Source organism: Papio anubis, chromosome 19 (genome assembly GCF_008728515.1).
Source record: "Papio anubis isolate 15944 chromosome 19, Panubis1.0, whole genome shotgun sequence".
Lineage (NCBI taxonomy): Eukaryota > Metazoa > Chordata > Mammalia > Primates > Cercopithecidae > Papio > Papio anubis.
The window spans coordinates 18,166,449-18,185,687 of record NC_044994.1 but is presented as its reverse complement, the minus strand read 5'-3'; the positions used below and the strand labels follow the sequence as shown (position 1 = coordinate 18,185,687).

At 35.0% G+C, this 19,239-nt stretch overlaps 1 protein-coding gene across 6 annotated transcripts in view; it reads left to right on the top strand.

Annotated features, from left to right (window-relative positions):
• Positions 1-17,467, top strand: part of SS18 (SS18 subunit of BAF chromatin remodeling complex) — a 72,129-nt gene extending 54,662 nt beyond the window's left edge. For 3 of the 6 annotated variants that reach the window (XM_021930007.2, XM_021930006.2, XM_021930008.2), the window contains 3 exons: positions 1,531-1,664; positions 5,290-5,361; positions 15,347-17,467. In XM_021930007.2, the coding sequence (XP_021785699.1) occupies positions 1,531-1,664; positions 5,290-5,361; positions 15,347-15,373 (233 nt within the window). In that variant the 3' untranslated portion in view covers positions 15,374-17,467. The remainder of the gene's footprint in view (positions 1-1,530; positions 1,665-5,289; positions 5,362-15,346) is intronic. The other 3 variants (XM_003914253.5, XM_003914252.5, XM_003914251.5) reach the window with 1 other exon arrangement.
• Positions 17,468-19,239: the final 1,772 nt, after the last annotated feature.

Genomic DNA, 19,239 nt, shown 5'->3' with positions numbered 1-19,239 from the left:
TAAAGGAACTTTCTTGCCCTTCCCAAACGGTCTTTTCATTTTGTGACTACTTAGTATTTATACTTTGAATAAATACAGTATTCTGGTTTTATTGCATTTGCATGAAAACAGATGTAATACAGCTAAATCAGGTCAATTCGTTGACTTAAGAGAAATAGCTTCCAAATATCTTCAATGGTAAGAGAGGGTGAAAGAAAGCTTAATTTTTGTTAAAGTATATTATAGTTAAATGCTATTTTGTTAGACATCAGGAATCCTAAGAGAAATTTCTATTTTGTTTATCTATAGGCTTGTATTGTCAAAAAAAACCTTTATTTCCACTAGAGATAAAGTTTTAATAATTGAATATATAATAAATAAAAGATTGATATAATTTATTTAAGCTTGAAAACTTGTTCTCTTTTGACACTTTTCTCTGAAATCAGTGTTTTTATGGCAGGTTTTGAATGGCTATGATAGAAAACATTTAAGTGTCAAAGCTTTTCAGCTTATGGTTTGGTTTGTTTTGTTTTGTTTTTTTCCTACGGAGTTGCACTCTTGTTGCCTAGGCTGGAGTGCAATGTTGCGATCTTGGCTCACTGCAACCTCTGCTTCCCAGGTTCAAGCGATTCTCCTGTCAGCCTCCTGAGTAGCTGGGATTACAGTCATGTGCCACCACACCCAGTTAATTTTTGTACTTTTAGTAGAGATGGGGTTTATTATATTGGTCAACCTGGTCTCAAACTCCTGACCTCAGGTGATCCGCCCACCTCAGCCTCCCAGAGTGCTGGGATTATAGGCGTAAGGCACTATATCCAGCCCAGCTTATGCTTTTTGAAGCATTCCTTACAATGGAAAGTAGTAGAGTTTATAAAACAGACATAATTGTTTAGCAAACCAAATCAGTCCCTTGCCATCTCTGGAATTTGTAATCATTTTTATGGATAAAGTATTAAAGGTGATTAATTCTCAGTGTAACTTTTGAATCAAGTTTTTTCACATGTAACCTGTGGGTTTTCAAGTTTTTAGTTTCTATTTTAAAATACTTTGGTAATTTGTCAATGCATAGTATAGACATATACTTTTGGTGATTGCAAATATAAATCTAGAGTCATACAGTTGTAAATATCATTTATTCCTCCACTTTATTCAGAAGTTATTTCAGTATTTTTCTTTGAATCTGCCTCTTGCTTTCTCTTTTTCCTCTTGCTCATACTGGTTAATGCTACCAGATATATTGATTAATTTTCTTATCATCATAGAATTAACCTGCTTTACAACTCCCTGAGTCTTTTTTACCCATTTTGAAATATATTTTGTAATGGCTAGGGCATAGTACAATAATTACAGTGAAGTAGCATTACAGTATTTTTACTCTTATTATTACCATCCAGATTTATTTCAGAAAGCATTTGAGGAAATCAAGGTACCAAACTATCTTTTTTAAGTTTAGATAGAAAAATATTGTAACATCTCTCCAGTTCAAATCCTTCCCTGAGTTCCAGGGACTTAACTTTTTATGTGGGTTTTTGTTGTGTTAATTATTTGCAGGTCCTTCACAGGGTGGTCCAGGTCCTCAGTATCCTAACTACCCACAGGGACAAGGTCAGCAGTATGGAGGATATAGACCAACACAGCCTGGACCACCACAGCCACCCCAGCAGAGGCCTTATGGATACGACCAGGTAAGTAGTTTGAACGGCTGCAGAATTACCACATTGTTTGTTCACTCTCGATTAAGTGAACTTTTTTTTTTTTTTTTTGAGACAGAGTCTCGCTCTGTCGCCCAGGCTGGAGTGCAGTGGCACAATCTCAGCTCACTGCAAGCTCCGCCTCCCGGGTTCACGCCATTCTCCTGCCTCAGCCTTCCAAGTAGCTGGGACTACAGGCGCACACCACCAAGCCCAGCTAATTTTTTGTCTTTTCAGTAGGGACGGGGTTTCACCATGTTAGCCAGGATGGTCTCGAGCTCCTGACCTCGTGATCCGCCCGCCTCAGCCTCCCAAAGTGCTGGGATTACAGATGTGAGCCACCGTGCCCGGCCATTTTTTTTTTTTTAATTTAACTTGAAGCCTCATGTTTCCCTCATGAGGGAATGTTTATGGTACATTTGTTAAGAAGTATGTCACTTTAGAGTCTTATACTATTTAATAACACAGTTGATCATAGTTACGCTATCATATAAAACATGGCCTTAACATAAGACAACTACATATATCTTCTCTCTCTCTCTCTCTGTCTCTCTGGTCTTTACCCTCAGGCATACTTTGTTTACTGAGGTAAAATATATATACAGAGTTTATCATATTTACCATTTTTGAATGTACATACAGTTCAGTGTTAATTCATTTATTTCCCACTCCTTGATCCCTTCTCATCCCTTTTCTTCCCAACCTCTGGTAACCTTAGTGATTTCTATGATCCTCCCTGATGTTTATTGCTGAGACTTTGCCTTGAGCTACTGAGATGTGGAGTCCATCTGTGTTGATGCTTTCATTAGCACTCCACTTCACTCCAGCATATCCACTACACTTCCTTCACACCCATAATATCCCATCTCTTTAAATTCAAACTTTCTGCCCTCTGTTGCCTCCTTCCACACATTACTATTGTTTCAACTGTTATTTCTCCTCTACTTGTCATTCTACTTTCAGATATTTAGAAGTGTATCTCATCCTATGATGACTGATTCCCTTGAACCCAGTGTTCATTTAAGTTTCTTCTTTTTGTCATTAAATTCCTCAGACTTGTACCACAGTCATTGTTTTATGAATGTACTCATATATACTCTGAATTATTATGGAAATGATTTATTATGGCAATTCCTTTAGGCTGGTTTCAGGTTTGTGCTTTTCAGTGAAGGTGGTCTGGTTTGTTCACCACTTAAACTATCTAAAATAGGTTATTTTTTAACATGGAACTGTCTTTAATATGCAGTTTAGGCTTTCAGGGCCAACGTGGGTATCTGGTTTGAGGAAAAACTCAGATGCAGTGATAACTAGAATTTGAGGCGTGAGCAGTTCGTTTATCAACCCTCTCTCACGCCTGCAACCCTCTTGTATTGGCACTTCTTATTTAAGACAAAGGAGATACAAAAAGCAAGAATAGATAAGTAATATTTTTCCAAAATATACTCGAACAAAACATAAGGATCAGTTGGAGGTTTTATTAAGTTTTAGAAGTGAAATAAGTCGTGGCTAGTGAGTATTTAAAGGCAGGATTCCTGAGCAGAACAAATTTAGCCTCAATCTAATCTACGGCTGAACTTTTTAAAAAGTGAGATTCTGATCATGTATTCCGTCATTCAACAAATATTTATTCTCCACGTGTTTGATACTGTAGTAGGTCCTGCAGAGGTAAAATAGTCAACCAGCTATCTTGGTCTTCCTTGACCTCACTTTAGCTATTGGCACATTTTCCTTTTTCATTTTTAAATGGTCTTCTTTAGCTTCTATATTTCTGAACCATTTTGTTCCTCTTGCGTTTACATTGGTTCATTCTTTTTTTTTTATATTGGTTTTCCTTTTTTTTTTTTTACCCTAATACCAGTTCTTGACTCTGTTTTTTTTTTTCTAGCCTCTGAATCATCCTGCCCTCTATTTTCAGTATTAGCTCTTACCTCTCAACCCAGTTTCAGCTCCTTTTTATCCAAATGTACAGAACATCTCTTGTCTTTGGATTCCCTCAGCTTTAGCATGTTGTAGACTAAACTCACCATTTTCCTTTCTAAGTCAATGTATTTCCAAATCTCCTAAACTTAAAGCCGTTCATTAAGCAAATGTTTATTGAGCAACTATTATATACCAAGTGCCATGCGAAGATTGGGAACATACTGGGAAATAAGATAGACATGGACTCAGCCTTTATGAACTTAAGTCTAGATGGCTACAGGCAGGTAAACATATGATATGATATAGTGTGATAAATACTTAGATAAGGGAAGCTAAGATTTATGTGGAAGGAGCTTCTAACTCAGATCTTGAGAAATATTCCTTGGGAAATATTATATTTAAGTGTGAAGTACCAAGGAAGAGCCAATGAAGATTCTGAAACCCAATACTAACATAATTATAATTGTAGTTTAGGCAGATTACTCTTATAGCAATATGCAAGATAAAAGGGGAGAAATTAAAAGGGTAGAAATTGCTACGATACTTCCCCATCGGTCCTCCCTATCCCAATAAACAGTGGCTCCATTCTTCCTGTTCCTCAGGTTAAAAGCCTACAGTCCTCTTTGATGCCCCTCTTTGCAAAGCAAACATCCAGTCAATTAGCAAATCTCCTCACCTCTTCCTTCAAAATATATCCAATATCTAGCCATTTTTCACAGTCTCCTTTCACCCAACTGAAAGTCACAACTAGCACTCATCTGGACTGTTGCAATATATCCTTCTTTTTGGTTTTCTTGATTTTATCCTGCCTCCTCTACAAGATACTCTGCACATGGAACCCAGAGTAATGTTTTAAAGACATTAGTCAACTCTGTGCTTAAAACCCTGTGATGTTTTAAGTAAAAGCCATATGATATACTGGCCTACAAGGCCGTATAGGACTTGTGTTCCTACCTCCTATGCTACCCTCCTCGTGCCTGCGTATTTATGTCCCAACTACTTGCTGCCCTAATTCACTCTGCTTCAGTCACACTGGCCTGTTTGCTGTGTCTTATATGCATCAAGTGAGTTTCTACCTGAGAACCTTTGTATTTGCTACCCCCTCTTCTGCCTGAATGCCTGCAGTGCCTCCAACCTCACTTTATTAAAATCTCTGCTTAAATGTCACCATATCATCTCAGAGAGTCCTTCACTGACCACCTAAGACAGTAACACCCTCCATTGCATCACTCTTTTTCCCTTTTCATAGTTTTTTGAACAGCTTAATTGAAATATAATTTACATACCATTAAACTACATGTAATAAAAGTGTACAGATCTTTTTTGACATGTTTATACACACCTGTGAAACCATCAGCAGAATCGAAATAATGGAGTATCTATCATGCCCAAAAGTTTTCCCTGTGCCCCTTTGAAATCCCTCCACTTGCATCCCCTTTCCAGACCATGTCACTGACCTTTTAATTAAACTGTGGGTTAGTTTACATTTTCCAAAATTGTATAGAAATTGAATAATACAGTATGTTCTCTTTTTTATCTGGCTTCTTTTACTCAGCGTAATTGTTTTGATACTTATGTTGTTTGTGCCAATAATTGTTTATTACTAAGCAGTGTTCCATTATATGGCTATTTGTTTGTCCATTGAGTTGGGATATTTGGGTTTACAGACAAAGTACTATGTTTATCCTTTGATCTACAGATGGGACATTTGGCTTTACAGACACAGTACTATGAACGTTCATGGACAAGTCCCTGGGGACATTTTTCTTGGGTAAATACCTAGGAGTGGAATGGTTGGATCATATGATAGGTATATATTTAATTCAGCAAATTGCAAGAATGTTTTCCAAAGTAGTGTACCATTGTACATTCCTACCATTTTACATTCCTACCAGCAGTATATGATTTCTCCCATATTCTTCCTAACTCATTGCCAATATGTAGTATGAATCAGTCTTTTAAATTTTATTTATTCTAATAGGTGTGTTATAACGCCTCATAACTTTGAGTATCCCCAAGGACTAATGATGTTTACCATCTTCTCTCCCTTATTTGCCATCTATATTTCTTCTTTTCAGGAGTGTCTGTTTAAATCTTTTGCTCATTTTTAAATTGAAGATTCTTTTTTTTTTTATTGTTGAGTTTAAGAGGTCTTTGTATATCCTAGATACAAGTCCTTAATCAGGTTTCATTTGCACATATTTTCATCCTGTCTGTTTTTTCATTCTGTAAATAGTGTCTTTCAAAGACGGGAGAATCTAAATTTTGATGAAGTTTAGTTTATCAGTTTTTTTCTCTTATGGATTATGCTTTTGGGATCATATGTGTAAGAAATCTTTACCTAACTGAGGGTCACAAAGATTTTCTCCTGTACTTTCTTCTAGAAGTTATATAATTTTAGAGTTTACATTTAAGTGTATGATTCATTTTGAGTTAATTTTTATGTATGCTGTGAAGTACGAAATAAAGTTTGCATGGCTTTTTTTCTTTCTGATGCATGTCTATTTTTCTCAGCGTCATTTGTTGAAAAGACTATCTTTTCTTTTTTTAGACAGTCTTGCTCTGTCACCACCAAGCTGGTGTGCAGTGGCGCGATCTCAGCTCACTGTTGCCACTGCCTGTCAGGTTCAAGTGATTCTCCTGCCTCAGCCTCCCAAGTAGCTAGGACTACAGGCGTGCACCACCACGCCCAGCTACTTTTATTTATTTATTTATTTATTTATTTATTTATATTTGTATTTTTAGTTGAGACGTGGTTTCACCTTGTTGGCCAGGATGGTCTTGATCTGCTGACCTTGTGATCCGCCCGCCTTGGCCTCCCAGAGTGCTGAGATTACAGGCGTTAGCCACCATGCCCAGCCAAAAAGACTATCTTTTATCTACTGAATTGTCGTTTTGCCTTTGCAGAAAATCAGTTCTCCATAAACATGTGTCTGTTTCTGAACTCTATTCTGTTCCATTGATCTGTTTATGTATCTTTATGCCAGCACCACACCATCTTCATTTCTATAGTTTTATAAGTTTTATAATAAGTTTTATAATTAGGTAGTATTAGTTTTTGAACTTTTTTTTTTATACAAAGTTGTTTGACACTGTAGGTTCTTTGGATTTCCATGTAAATTTTAGAATCAGCTTGTCAGTTTGTACATAAAAGCTTACTAGGAGTTTGATTGGAATTGCCATGAATTTATAGATTAATTTGGGGAGAATTGACAGTATTATTTAGTCTTCCAACCTATGAACGTGGCCTATGTCCCTTAAAATTTTAACAGTGTCATATAATTTTCAGTATATAGGTCTTAACATTTATTTTCTAAGTATTTTATGTGTTTTGATGCTATTGTAAATTTTTTAAAATTTTAATTTCCAGTTATTAGTTGCTAGTCCATACAAATGCCAGCTTATTTTTGTGTATTGATATTTTATCAAAACTATAACTTTACTAAAATCACACATCTAGTAGTGTTTTTGCAGATTTCATTGAATATTCAAACATAGAAATCATGTTGTCTGTAAATAAAGAAAGTCTTCTTCCTTTTCAATCTGAATACTCCCCCATGTTCCTTCCCCACCCTCCTGCTTGCCTCAGCCAGAGACTCCAATACCATGTTAAATAAAAATGGTGAAAGTAGACATCTTTTGTCTTGTTCCTGATCTTAGGGGGAAAGTTGTCAGTTTTTCATCCTTATATAAGATATTAATGTAGGGTTTTTTGTAGCTGTCCTTTATTAGGTGTTATATTTCTAGTTTGCTGAGAATTTTTATTGAGAATAAATGTTGAATTTTGTCACATAATTTTTCCTTGTCTATTGAGGGAATTATGGTTTTCCTTTTTTAGTTTGCTAATTTTTGAATTATATTGTTTGAGTTTCAAATGTAAACCAACTTTGCATACCATTTGGTCATGATAAAATCCATTTGGTCATGATGTATATTCTTTTTATATGTTGGGTTGATTAGCTAAAATTTTGTTAAGAATTTCTGCATCTGCATCTCTTGAGTCCAGGAGTTCAAGACCAGTCTGGGCAACAAAGTGAGACCTCACCTGTATAAAAATCTAGCCAGTCATGGTGACATGTGCCTGTAGTCCCAGTCAGATGCATCCTGACTTAACAGTGGTTCAACTTACGGGTTTTTTTTGACTTCACAATGCTGTGAAAAGTGATGTACATTTAGTAGAAGCTCTACTTCCGGTAACCATACAATCATTCAGTGCAGTGTTTAATAAATTACATGATGTATGCAACTTACAGTGGGTTAATTGGGACATAACCCCATGGTAAGTCAAGGAATATCTGTATTTTCATGACAAATTTTGGAATCTGGTTTTCTTTTCTTGTAACATCTTTGTCTGGTTTTGTTATTGATGTAGCACTGGTTTCATAGAGTGAGTTGGAAAGAATTTCCTCCCCTCAATTTTCTGGAAAGATCTGCAGAAAATTGGTATTATTTTTTCTAAAATGTTTGCTGCAAGTTACCAGTGAAGCCATCTGGGTTTGTAGTTTTTTTTGTGAGAAATTTTTAAATTATAAATTTAATTCATGAAATATAGGGGGTTTTCAGGTTATCTGGTTTTTTCTTGAGTAAATGTTTTGTGTATTTTTCATAGGAGGTGTCCATTTTATCTGTGTTGTTGAATAATTTATCATCACTTAATATCTCTATATAGTGATATTACCTTTCTCATTTCTGATATTAATAATGTGTGTTTTCTCTCTTTATCCTCATTTATCTGGCTAGTTTTAATCTACCTATTGATTTTTCTCAAAAAGCAGCTTTTGATTTTATTGATTGCCTTTTGCCCATTTGCTTTTCTGTTTCTTTGATTTCTGCCCAGAATTTTATTATTTGTTTTTTTTTCTGCTTGCTTGGATTTTATTTGTTCTTCTTTTTCCAGTTTCTTAAGTTTGAAGTTGTAATCCCGTTGATTTAAGAACTGTCTTTCTTTCTGATATAGATGTTTAGTTCTAAGTACTCTTAAACTGTATCTGATTCTGTTATTTTTAATCAGTTCAAAATACATCCTGGTTTCACTTTTTATTTCTTTTTTGACCCACGACACATCAGAGGTGTGCAATTTTATTTTCAAATATTTGGAGATTTTCAAATCTTTCTGATGAATTTACTCCTTTACCGTTGTCAAATAACTGTCTTTATCCTTGCTAATATTTTTTGCTCTGAAATCTAGTTTGTCTAATATCAATACTACAATACCACTTTTCTTTTGATTAGTATTAGAATAATATATTTTTCATCCTTTTAACATATTTGTGTTTTTATATTTGAATTATATTTCAAGTAGACAGCATATGTAGTCAGTTGGATCTTGCTTTTTTAAAAATCCAGTCTGACTATTGCTGCCTTTAAATTGGGATTTTTGACATGTTTAGTGTGATTATGTATATGGTTAAGTATATCATCTTTATTTTTTCTATTTGTCCCATCTGGTTTTTGTTCTCCCTTTCCTCTTTTTCTACCTTCCTTTGATTTTTCTCATGTTTTTAACAAAAACAGCTTTATTGATACATAATTCACATGTCATACAAGTCACCATTCTAAAGTATACCATTCAGTGGTTTCTAAGCATATTCAAAAAGGTAGACTAGGGTTGGTGGCTCCTGCCTATAATTATAGCACTATGGGAAGCTGAGGCAGGAAGATTGCTTGAGCCCAGGAGTTCAAGACCAACCTGGGCAACAAAGTGAGACCCCACCTCTACAAAAAACTAGCTAGGCACGATGGCATGTGCCTGTAGTCTCAGCTCTTCAGGAGGCTGAGGCAGGGGGTTGAACCCAGGGGGTTGAGGCTGCAGTGAGTTGTGATTGTGTCACTGTACTCCAGCCTGAGTGACAGAGCTAATAATCCTGTCTCAAGAAAAAGTGCAACCATCACCACCCTCTAATTTTAAAACATTTTCACCAACCTGATAAACCTGTTAGCAGTCACTCCTCATTCCCCTTGAACTACTCAGCTTTAAATACATAAATATTCAGTCTGTAATTTCGTTTTCAAATATTTGGAGATTTTCCAGCAACAGTAGTTTACTTTCTGTCTCTATGAATTTGCCTATTCTGTACATTTGAGATAAATGGAATCATACAGTATGTGGAGTTTTGTGACTGGTGGTTTTTTTTTTTTTTTTTACTTAATATTTTCGAGATTCATCTATGTAGCGTGTCTCAGTGTCTTCAAGTGATAGTATGCCTATATATAGTGCAAGAACCGTAAGATAGTCTGCTTCTCGATCTGTATGTTATTGTTATAAATTTTACTTCTGTATATGCTATAAATACCACAGTATATTGAATTTATTTTTGTCTAAGAGAAATAATTTAGAGATACTTAACTAGTAAGGGAAAAAAATTTAAAATTTACCCATGTAGTTACCATTTTTGGTGCTCTTCATTATTTATGTGTAGATTCATATTTCTTTCTGGTATCATTTTTGTTTGCCTGAAGGACTTTAACATTTCTTAAAATACAGGTGTCCTGGTAATAATCAGCTTTTGTATGTCTGAAAAAAAATGTTTATTTCGCCTTCATTTTTGAAACATTTTCTCTGGGTATAGAATTCTAGGTGGACAGTTTGTTTTGGTTTTCTTTCCATACTTTAAAGATGCTCCACGCTTTTCTTCCTTTCCATACTTTAAAGATGTTCCACTCTTTTCTTCTTTACATTGTTTCCAAGGAGACATTTGCTGTCATTTATCTTTGTTCTTTTGTAGTTAATATGTCTTTTTTCTCTTTTTTTAAGATTTTCCCTTTATCAAATTGTTTGATTGAAGAAATTTCTCTCTTGCCCAAATTGTTTTGAGCAATTTGGTGAGAGCATGCCTTGGTGTCGATTTCTTCATGTTTCTTATGCTTGGAGTTTGTTGAGTGTTAACCTCAGACTTTGTCGTTTTCATCTCTAGAAGTTTGGTTTAGGTCTTTTTAATATCTTCCGTGTCTCTCCTTAATTGTTTTGAACATACGGAATACAAGTATAATTCTTATAATATCCTCTTCTGCCAACTCTAATAATCTGTGTCATTTTAGGGTCAGTTTTAATCAGGTTTTTTTTCTCTCCTCCTTTGTGTGTGTGATAATCTTTGATTGAATTCTAGACATTGTGAATTTTATGTTGTTGGGTTATGAAGATATTTGTATGCCTAGAAATATTCTTAAGTTTTGCTTTGGGATTCAGTTTAGTAAGTTACAAACAGTTTGAACTTTCTGAAATTGCTTTTAAGATATTTTAGGCAGGACAAAGAGCAGTGTTTAGTCCTGGGCTAAATATTCATCACTGGTAAGGTAAGAGCCTTTTGGGTATTTTGCCCAATGCCCTTTCTTTTGTAAGGCTTTTTACTCTGGCAGATGGGAATAAGCACTGTTTCTGTTCCTACGTGACAAACAAGTATTGTTTCCCCTAATCCTTTTGGGTGTTTCTTGCCTCAGCCTTGGGTATTTTCCTCACACATTTGCATATCTGTACTATGCTGAATAGGAGGAGGGTTCCTCTGCAGATCTCCAGAGTTGTCTCTTTAGGCAGATCTTTCTTCTAGGGTACTGTGTCCTGTTAACTCTAGCTACCTTTTTCTCTCCAGACTCTAAGCCTTATCGCCTTAAGTCAGAACATCTGGCAGACTTAGCCTCAGTTCCCCTTCATGTACTGCAGACTGGAAACTCTCAAGGCAGTTAGCTGTGGTAATCAGAGGGCTGGCCTCGTTTGTTTACCATGTCTGAGGGATCATTGTCCTTTGTTGGCTCTGTCCTGTGTGTCCTGAATATGATTATCATAGGCTTTGTGTAGTTTTTTTTTTAATATTGTTTCAGGCTGCCAAATAAATCCATCTTGAATAGAAATGTGCATTAATTTTTCAACATTTCTCTTCATTTGACAGATTGTTACTGTTTATTGTCATATTCTTTCCCTAGAATGTAACCTCTTTAAAAGCATCGCTTTGTCTGTTTTTATTTCTGTTGAGTCTCTGTCACCTAGTAGAGCACAGCACATAATCAATAAATATTGGTGAATAAAGTATAAACCACTGAGTAAATAAGGCCATTACTTTCTAGATTTGAATGCATGATCACAAGACCAGAGATAAGAGGAAACCCCTAAAATGTATTGTGAAGGAATAATGTTAAGATTTTAAACTGATTAGATAAATAGAATGAAGGAAAGAAATGTAAAGATGTTGGTATTGCTCAGGTTTCTACCTTAGGGACTTTTCTCATTCAATATACTCTGCCTAGGCATTCTCATTTATTCACAAGGTCTCAGTTCACCGTGCTGTTGACTCCCAAATCTCTATTTATAGTCTGGATCTCTCTTCTGGAAATCAGATGCCTACTCGCCAGCTCTGCTTAGATGTAACAGAAACAAAATAAATTTGTATTTTTTTCTGACAAAACTTTTCTGTATTCTATATCAAAGAGAGGAGTGTATCACCAAACTAGAATGCCAAGTGCCTATTTGATATTTAAGTGTCCCTTGTTTTCCTCCCGTTTCTGATAAATGACAAATGTTATTGATCTTCTTTTCGAAAAGCTTTTGAATCCAGCCATTTCTCTCTAACCTACTCCCTTATCTTAGTTTAGACCGTGTTCATCTCCCATCTTCATCACAGCAGGATCTTCCATACTGTCTTCTTTCCCATTAAAATTATACTGTAGTCAGAGGAATTTTTTTAAAAATTGAAGAAGCAAAGAGAGAGAAGGTGGGGCTTAGAGTGTTCAAGTGATTTACTCAAGATGACACAACTGAGGAATGGTGAAGCTGCATGACTACTGCTGAGTGCTGAAAGCCCATGCTCTATTCACTGTGTACCACACTGCCACCCATACTGTTAATGAGTACTTGAGTAGTTCACAGAGCATTTTCATGTTTTTCTTCTTGAGTAACTTTTTAAAATAGAGATTATAATTACCCTTGTGAGATGATAAAATTGAAACTCAAGGGAGGTTAAGCAACTTGCCCAAGGATAAGAAGCTGTTAAGTGGTGACGTTAGCACTAGAAATTGGTTTCTGGCTCCAAAACCCATACTTTTAATCCTTAATGCCACCTTGGAATTTGTTAATGGTTACAGATACACAGCTTACCTTTTTAGGCATGATTGTGATTTTGTTTGGTCCTAGCATTGTGATCAAGTATGGGCCAAATTACATACACTCTCAGTACCTCCATTTCTTCATCTATAAAATGGAGATAATATTTACTATATAGATTATAGACGGACACAAAGCACTTACTACAATGTGTGACACATACTAAGGTATTATTATCGGGGTATATTATTAGCTTCTACTCCTCATTATTGCGTATTCTTTCTTCTCATTTCCCTAAGTATTCTATATTTTATCCTCTGTGCCTTTGTTTCAGCTGTTGCTTCTATTTGAATTGCCCCCTTTTCTTTTCTTTTTTCTGCTATTCAGATCTTAGTATTTTCTCAAGGCTCCCACATTCTTGGGAATATTTTTCTAATTAATTTAGGCTGTGTTAACATTTTCCTGTCTGAACTCTCCTAAGTTTGCTAAGACTTAGAGAACTTACCTATTTTGTAATTATACTTAATTTCTGAGTCTTGTTTTCCATATTTATGATGATGATGATGAGTATTTTTTCCATAAGTGTTCACAGTTGCTTGGATATAATTTATTTGGTATACATTATTGACCTGATCTCATTCTTCAAGTAGTTCATAATATAGTTGATAAATTATAGCTTATTATGGTACAGTGGTTCTTAACCTCTCTTCTGCTTTCACATCATTTATATTTGCAACTCACTTTCATCATTAGCATCTCATTTTACACATTGACTAGGGGAGTATTTCCCTCCAGCATTGGGAGTCACTGATTTATAATTCTAAAAAGCCCTTTCTCATGTCCTCTCATGTTTGTTATGATTTAAGCATCATAGCAAACAAATGAGGTACAGGAATTAATGTAGCCATTAACAGAAGGGAAATTGTGATCCAGAGACGTATATGTTACTCTCCCACTGCTCAGTGAAGAAACTGAGTCTAACAGAGCTTTTTTTAGACTCAAATCGGAAGTTAGCAATAGAGTTGGGACTTAAACTCAGATTTAATATTTAGACAATCTATAACAATGGAATAATAAGCTCCAGTATGCTAAGCAATAAGTTTCTTATTTTAAACCTTTTATTATGTTTATTTTACACACATACAATAAAGAGAGTAGTATAGTGAACATCTGTGTACCCATCACCCAACTTCATCAGTTTATCAACATTTTGCCAGTGTTGTTTTATCTGCCCCCACACTATTTTTTTCAGAGTATTTTAGAGCAAATCTTAGACATGATGTCATTTTATCCATAAATCCTTCAAGATGATCATTGACTTTAACTGAATATAACTTTGTAAAACACACTAGTGTAAAATCCCTAATCTCTCTTTTTTTTTTTGAGATGGAGTCGCTTTGTTGCTCAAGCTGGAGTGCAGTGGTGCAACCTCCGCCTTCTGGGTTCATGCAGTTCTCTTGCCTCAGCCTCCCAAGTAGCTGGGATTGCAGGTGTGCACCACCACGCCCAGCTAATTTTTGTATTTTTAGTAAAGACGTATTTTTATGTCTTTTTAGTTTGTATTTTTAGTTTCACCATGTTGGTCAGGTTGGTCTTGAACTTGTGACCTCAAGTGATTCACCTGCCTTGGCCTCCCAGTGTGCTGGGATTACAGGTGTGAGCCACCATGCCCAGCCCCAAAAAATCCTTATTTCTGTTTAATTCATTATTCCATCATATCTATGGTGACATTCAACACATTGTGATGTGTATTTACTTCTGTGGAAATGTAGATTTTTAGGGTACCGTTTCTTATGGTAGAAAAGTATTTCAAGTGTAGAATGTTTTCAAGTTATATTATGACTTGGAGAGGGAGTTGTTTAGCCAAAGGAAACAGTTAACTAATTATATGCTTCCAGTGAGTCATGCTTTTTGAAAATTAGTGCTTTTATGAATATTTATTTTAAACACATTTAAGAAATTTTTAATGAAATACATATTTCATAGTATGTCCTTTTTCTACCGTTCTTCTGTTTTAAAGGAAAAGATGTTGCTTCTCTTCTCTAAAAGTTAACCTGAACAGATGTATACTGGACATTGTTCACCCCCCCGACAGAATTGTGCTGCTTCATTGTGTCCTTTTTATCTATATTCCCTTTCTGTCTCATCCTGTCATCCTGAGGGTCTTCAAGTCTACCTTATTAAAAAAACAAAACAGGCAACACAAAAAAACCAACTTTCCTTGATTTTATGTCCCTGTGGCCTGTCTAAATACCTCTACTGACACTTTGTTGACCTCAAAGAAAGGCTCAAATATGTTAGTATGAATAGAAGGTTCTTTACCTTTTACCTCCCACATACCTTTCCATTTTCATATATGTATATTACATTCCATATATTTTCATACATATATATTCCATTCCATATATATTACATCAGAGTTTAGAACTAGAACTTCTCACTCAATACCTGCTCAATTCATTCAACAAAATTCACTAAACATTTAAGTTCCCACCCTGACAAGTATTATTCTAGGCTCATTTGCTAATCCCTAGCATATTTTGGATTATGAAATTCATTTGTAATTGAATATAATATCAGAAGAAATTACAGGGTGATACGGTGTACCTAAAGATATAAAAAAATTTGTTTATTGTAGGTACAGCCGCTTTTTTGTGGTATTACAATGTTAGAAATGATTCGTTTGTAACTATTATCTAATTATATTTTTAAATTTATCTTTTAGGGACAGTATGGAAATTACCAGCAGTGAAAAAGTACTTACATTCCAATAGCCAGTATCTATCAGCAGCCATATTGTCACCTCAGCACTGTGGACACCTCCCTGTGAAGAGATCCTTCCATTCCATCTAGTTTTTGGAAAAACCTTGTGGATAAGTGGCTGTCTCATCAGTAAGCAGCCTTTGTGGTTTAGTTATAAAAGGCTTTAGTAGCTCAAAAATACTCTTGATTTCACATTTCTACTCTAGATGGCAACATTGGACAGAAAATGCAATGACATAACCAATTTGTGATGATTTTGGAACTGTGTTTCAAATGGACTGTTACAGACTGAAAGGTGTGAACAGCTTTGTATGTTTATGAAGGGTAAGGGAATTTAATACTTTTCCACAGATTTTTTTGTAAGGGGAAGAGGGAAATGTACACTTTTTACAGCAGCAATATTTTGTATATTATGTTTATTTCATGTGGTGAATATGCAAGGCGGTACACTACGCACTGGACAGAATCAGAAATCCTCTGTTGATGTGGACTGGAGCATGGTAGATGCTTGATTGTTTTGGTCTCAAAATGATGTGCTATAAAGATAAAGGTGAGGGGAAGACAAAGCACACCATATGTCCACTGTTCTGTTCTCATAGAGGAAATTCAAATCCCTTTTATCTATTAGATAATCAAGGGCACTGTGATACAGTTTTGAGTAAAAAGACATTTTTTAAAAGCCTTCCAGTTTTGTGGATTAAACCTTTTTATAAAGATCATTTATAATACTGTTTTAAAATGTGAGGCAATAAGAATTACTTTATGTTGGATGTGAGGAGGCTTTGGTAAAACAGTTTCATGTAAATGAAAGTGGTAATCCTCTTCTAAAATAGCAATAACTGAAAATGAAAGTGTTAATTTTACCTTGTTTGAGTTATCAGGGAACTTAGTAATATCAAAACATTTTATAAATGATATCAAAGAAGAGTCAACATTGATCCAGTAATTTTATTTTGTAACATTGAGGGATAATTGGTTATTGAACAGAATAGTTTAGGAGACTTTACAAACCTTTATTTCAACTTTCTTATTTGGAAATAATATCATTTATAAAGGGACACTTTTATGTTTTTCCCTTTTCTATGTTGGTTAATATAACACAAAGAGATATTTAGGAAAATGCTTATTGATGAGGTTTATTCTATCTGTTTTTAAAGCACAGAGGTTGCATTCTAGATAACCTTGTTTATTAGCATGGCATATTTTTAATCATTATTTGAGACTGTCCTTTGCCTGATTATTTTAGCTGAATTCAGGGAGATTGGTGGGGCAGGAAAGCATGCATTGAAAAATGTCTAACCACGGTTATTTAAGCATAATCTGAAAACATCTAGCCCAAAGGTAAGTTGCTATTTTCATCACAGTTGCCTATGCCCAGGGAATAAGATGTATTCTTTATAATTGAATTGGTTTTTCCCGCTTCTAACTGGAAACAAAACAGAAGGGGTGCCATAAATTTGAATAAACAGAACATACTGTTCTCAACATACTGTAATCAAAAGGAGGAATTTCAGTGGGTCTCTGTGTGTATGAGAGAGAGAGAGTGTGTGTGTTTGTGTGTTTCAAGGTCAGAATAGGGTTTTTTTGTGCGTGTGTGTTTTTTTTTTTTTTTGAGATGGAGTCTTGCTCTTGTTGCCCAGGCTGGAGTGCAGTGGTGCAATCTCAGCTCACTTCAGCCTCCACCTCCTGGGTTCAAGCAGTACTCCTGCCTCAGCCTCCTGAGTAGGTGGGATTACAGGCACCTGCCACCACACCTGGCTAATTTTTGTACTTTTATTAGAGACGAGGTTTCGCCATGTTAGCCAGGCTGGTCTTGAACTCCTGACCTCTGGTGATCCGCCCACCTCGGCCTTCTGAAGTGCTGGGGTTACAGGCGTGAGCCACCGTGCCTGGCCAGAACAGGATTTTTCTTTCAACTTAGTCAGTAGAAAATGGACATCAAGTTTGAACAGATAAAGCATGGACAGCCTTATTGTGATTGAAATGCTTGTAGGTTCTGTGCCAATTTTCCACCACTGTGTACTTTGTTGCTATTTAAAACTGTATCAACTCTAACGGAAGAATAAATTATTTGTGATTTTAATTTTCTCATTTGTTTCTTTAAATTAGATCTCTTTGACTCTCTTGTTTTGTCTGGAGACTATGCTGTGGGTGTTTGTATAAGTTAGTCCAGTATAAGCAGACTATATTTGTATTCTAGGACTTTATCAAAATTCTCTTGCCATGCCCAAGTTAATTAGAATTAACTGTTCAGTAATCAGCATGTTGTGTAGGCTGTTTGTTACAGAATTCTTTCTCTGAAAATGAAGTCCATGAGGCTATAATCAAGATGACTGAATTAGATAAATGAGTTGAGGAGTCAGAATTGTACTGAACCCAACCTGGTGTAGATACGTTATCTCATTTGAAATAAGCTCAACTGACATTAAGAAATAATTTGTCTTGCCAACTCATCTTCTGTTGTCTTATTCTCCTTTTAATGGAAACTAAAATTGCAATTTTAATAAGCAGAATTTCCTCCAGGACTTTCTTCCTGGAGACTAGTGCATTTGCAAGGTTTAATTGTTTTATAACAGTCCTATTTCGTAAAAGTTTTTAATTGGTGGTGACAAAAATTACCTTACTCCTCTGATACCTAGTAAGAGGAATAACTTTACCAGTAGCTGTCTGCTAGATTTGACATTTCTGTACAGACTATATATTCTACAACTAAAGTTTGCATTTTATCAAAGTAATATACTATCCCGTAAAATTCCAGAAACAAAGTATTACTAAGAAAAGAGTGGGGTGACTATTAATAAACATTTCAAAATATGCTAAGTGTGCTAGTTCTGTTATTTGGGAGTATGTTATTATTCTGTAGCATTATTCAGGTGGCACATTGTTTTTGGTTTTGTCTTAAAATTTTGTAATGGAATTTTTAAACACATACCCAAGTGTAGAGCAGAGTATGGTGCTGTGGGCCCCCATGTAATGGTAACCCAGTTTATATACTTAGCAACTCATGGCCAGACTTCTGATTGTTCATACACTCATCCCCAAATAGAAGCAAACACTGTTATTTAATCTCTTAGATAATTCCAGTAAAGATATCTAAAAAATAAGGACTTGAAGATTCTTCTTACTCCTAAATTCTGTATTTTCAATGTTAACATTGAATTAGAAACCACCTCAGAATTTGTACGTATAAGTCATTGCCTTTTCTTTCATTTTAAGAAGTCATTCATGTTAAATAAAAGATTAACAGACAGACAAAGAGGGAACATTCTTCATAATTTCATCCATTAAAAGTCACAGTTATTAAAAATTTGGTACTTTTCTTCCAATTTAATTTTACGTAATAAGCCAATGTATATGTTGTTTTTTAAAACAAAGATGGAATTATACTACATATTATTTTGCAACTTTCTTTTCTTTTTAACTTAGAAATATCTTGAATGCTCCCAGTTCCCTTGTTGCCTCTTAATTTTTTACTGTTGCAGAAACAAAGCTTTTATAAGCTATATTGCAGAGTTTTTTGGGGGGTTTTTTTGTGTGTGTTGTTGGGGTATTTCTATATAGTAAATTTTTAATATCTTAGGTGTAAGGCTATGGATGTTGCAAAAAGTATCAACATAAAAAGTATGCCATTGGCAGCACCAGTTCATTAGTCTTACTAATTTTTGCAATTCTCATCAATTTTTTAAAATGTTATCTCTGAATTTTATTTGTATTGCATTTATTTGTAAGTTGAACATCATTTTAAATGCCTATTACACTTTTTTTTTTTTTTGGCTATAAAATGCCTTTTAATGTTCTTTGTCTATTTTTCTGTTGGGATGTTTGTTGTGTAAGAGAGAGGAAATTATACCCAGA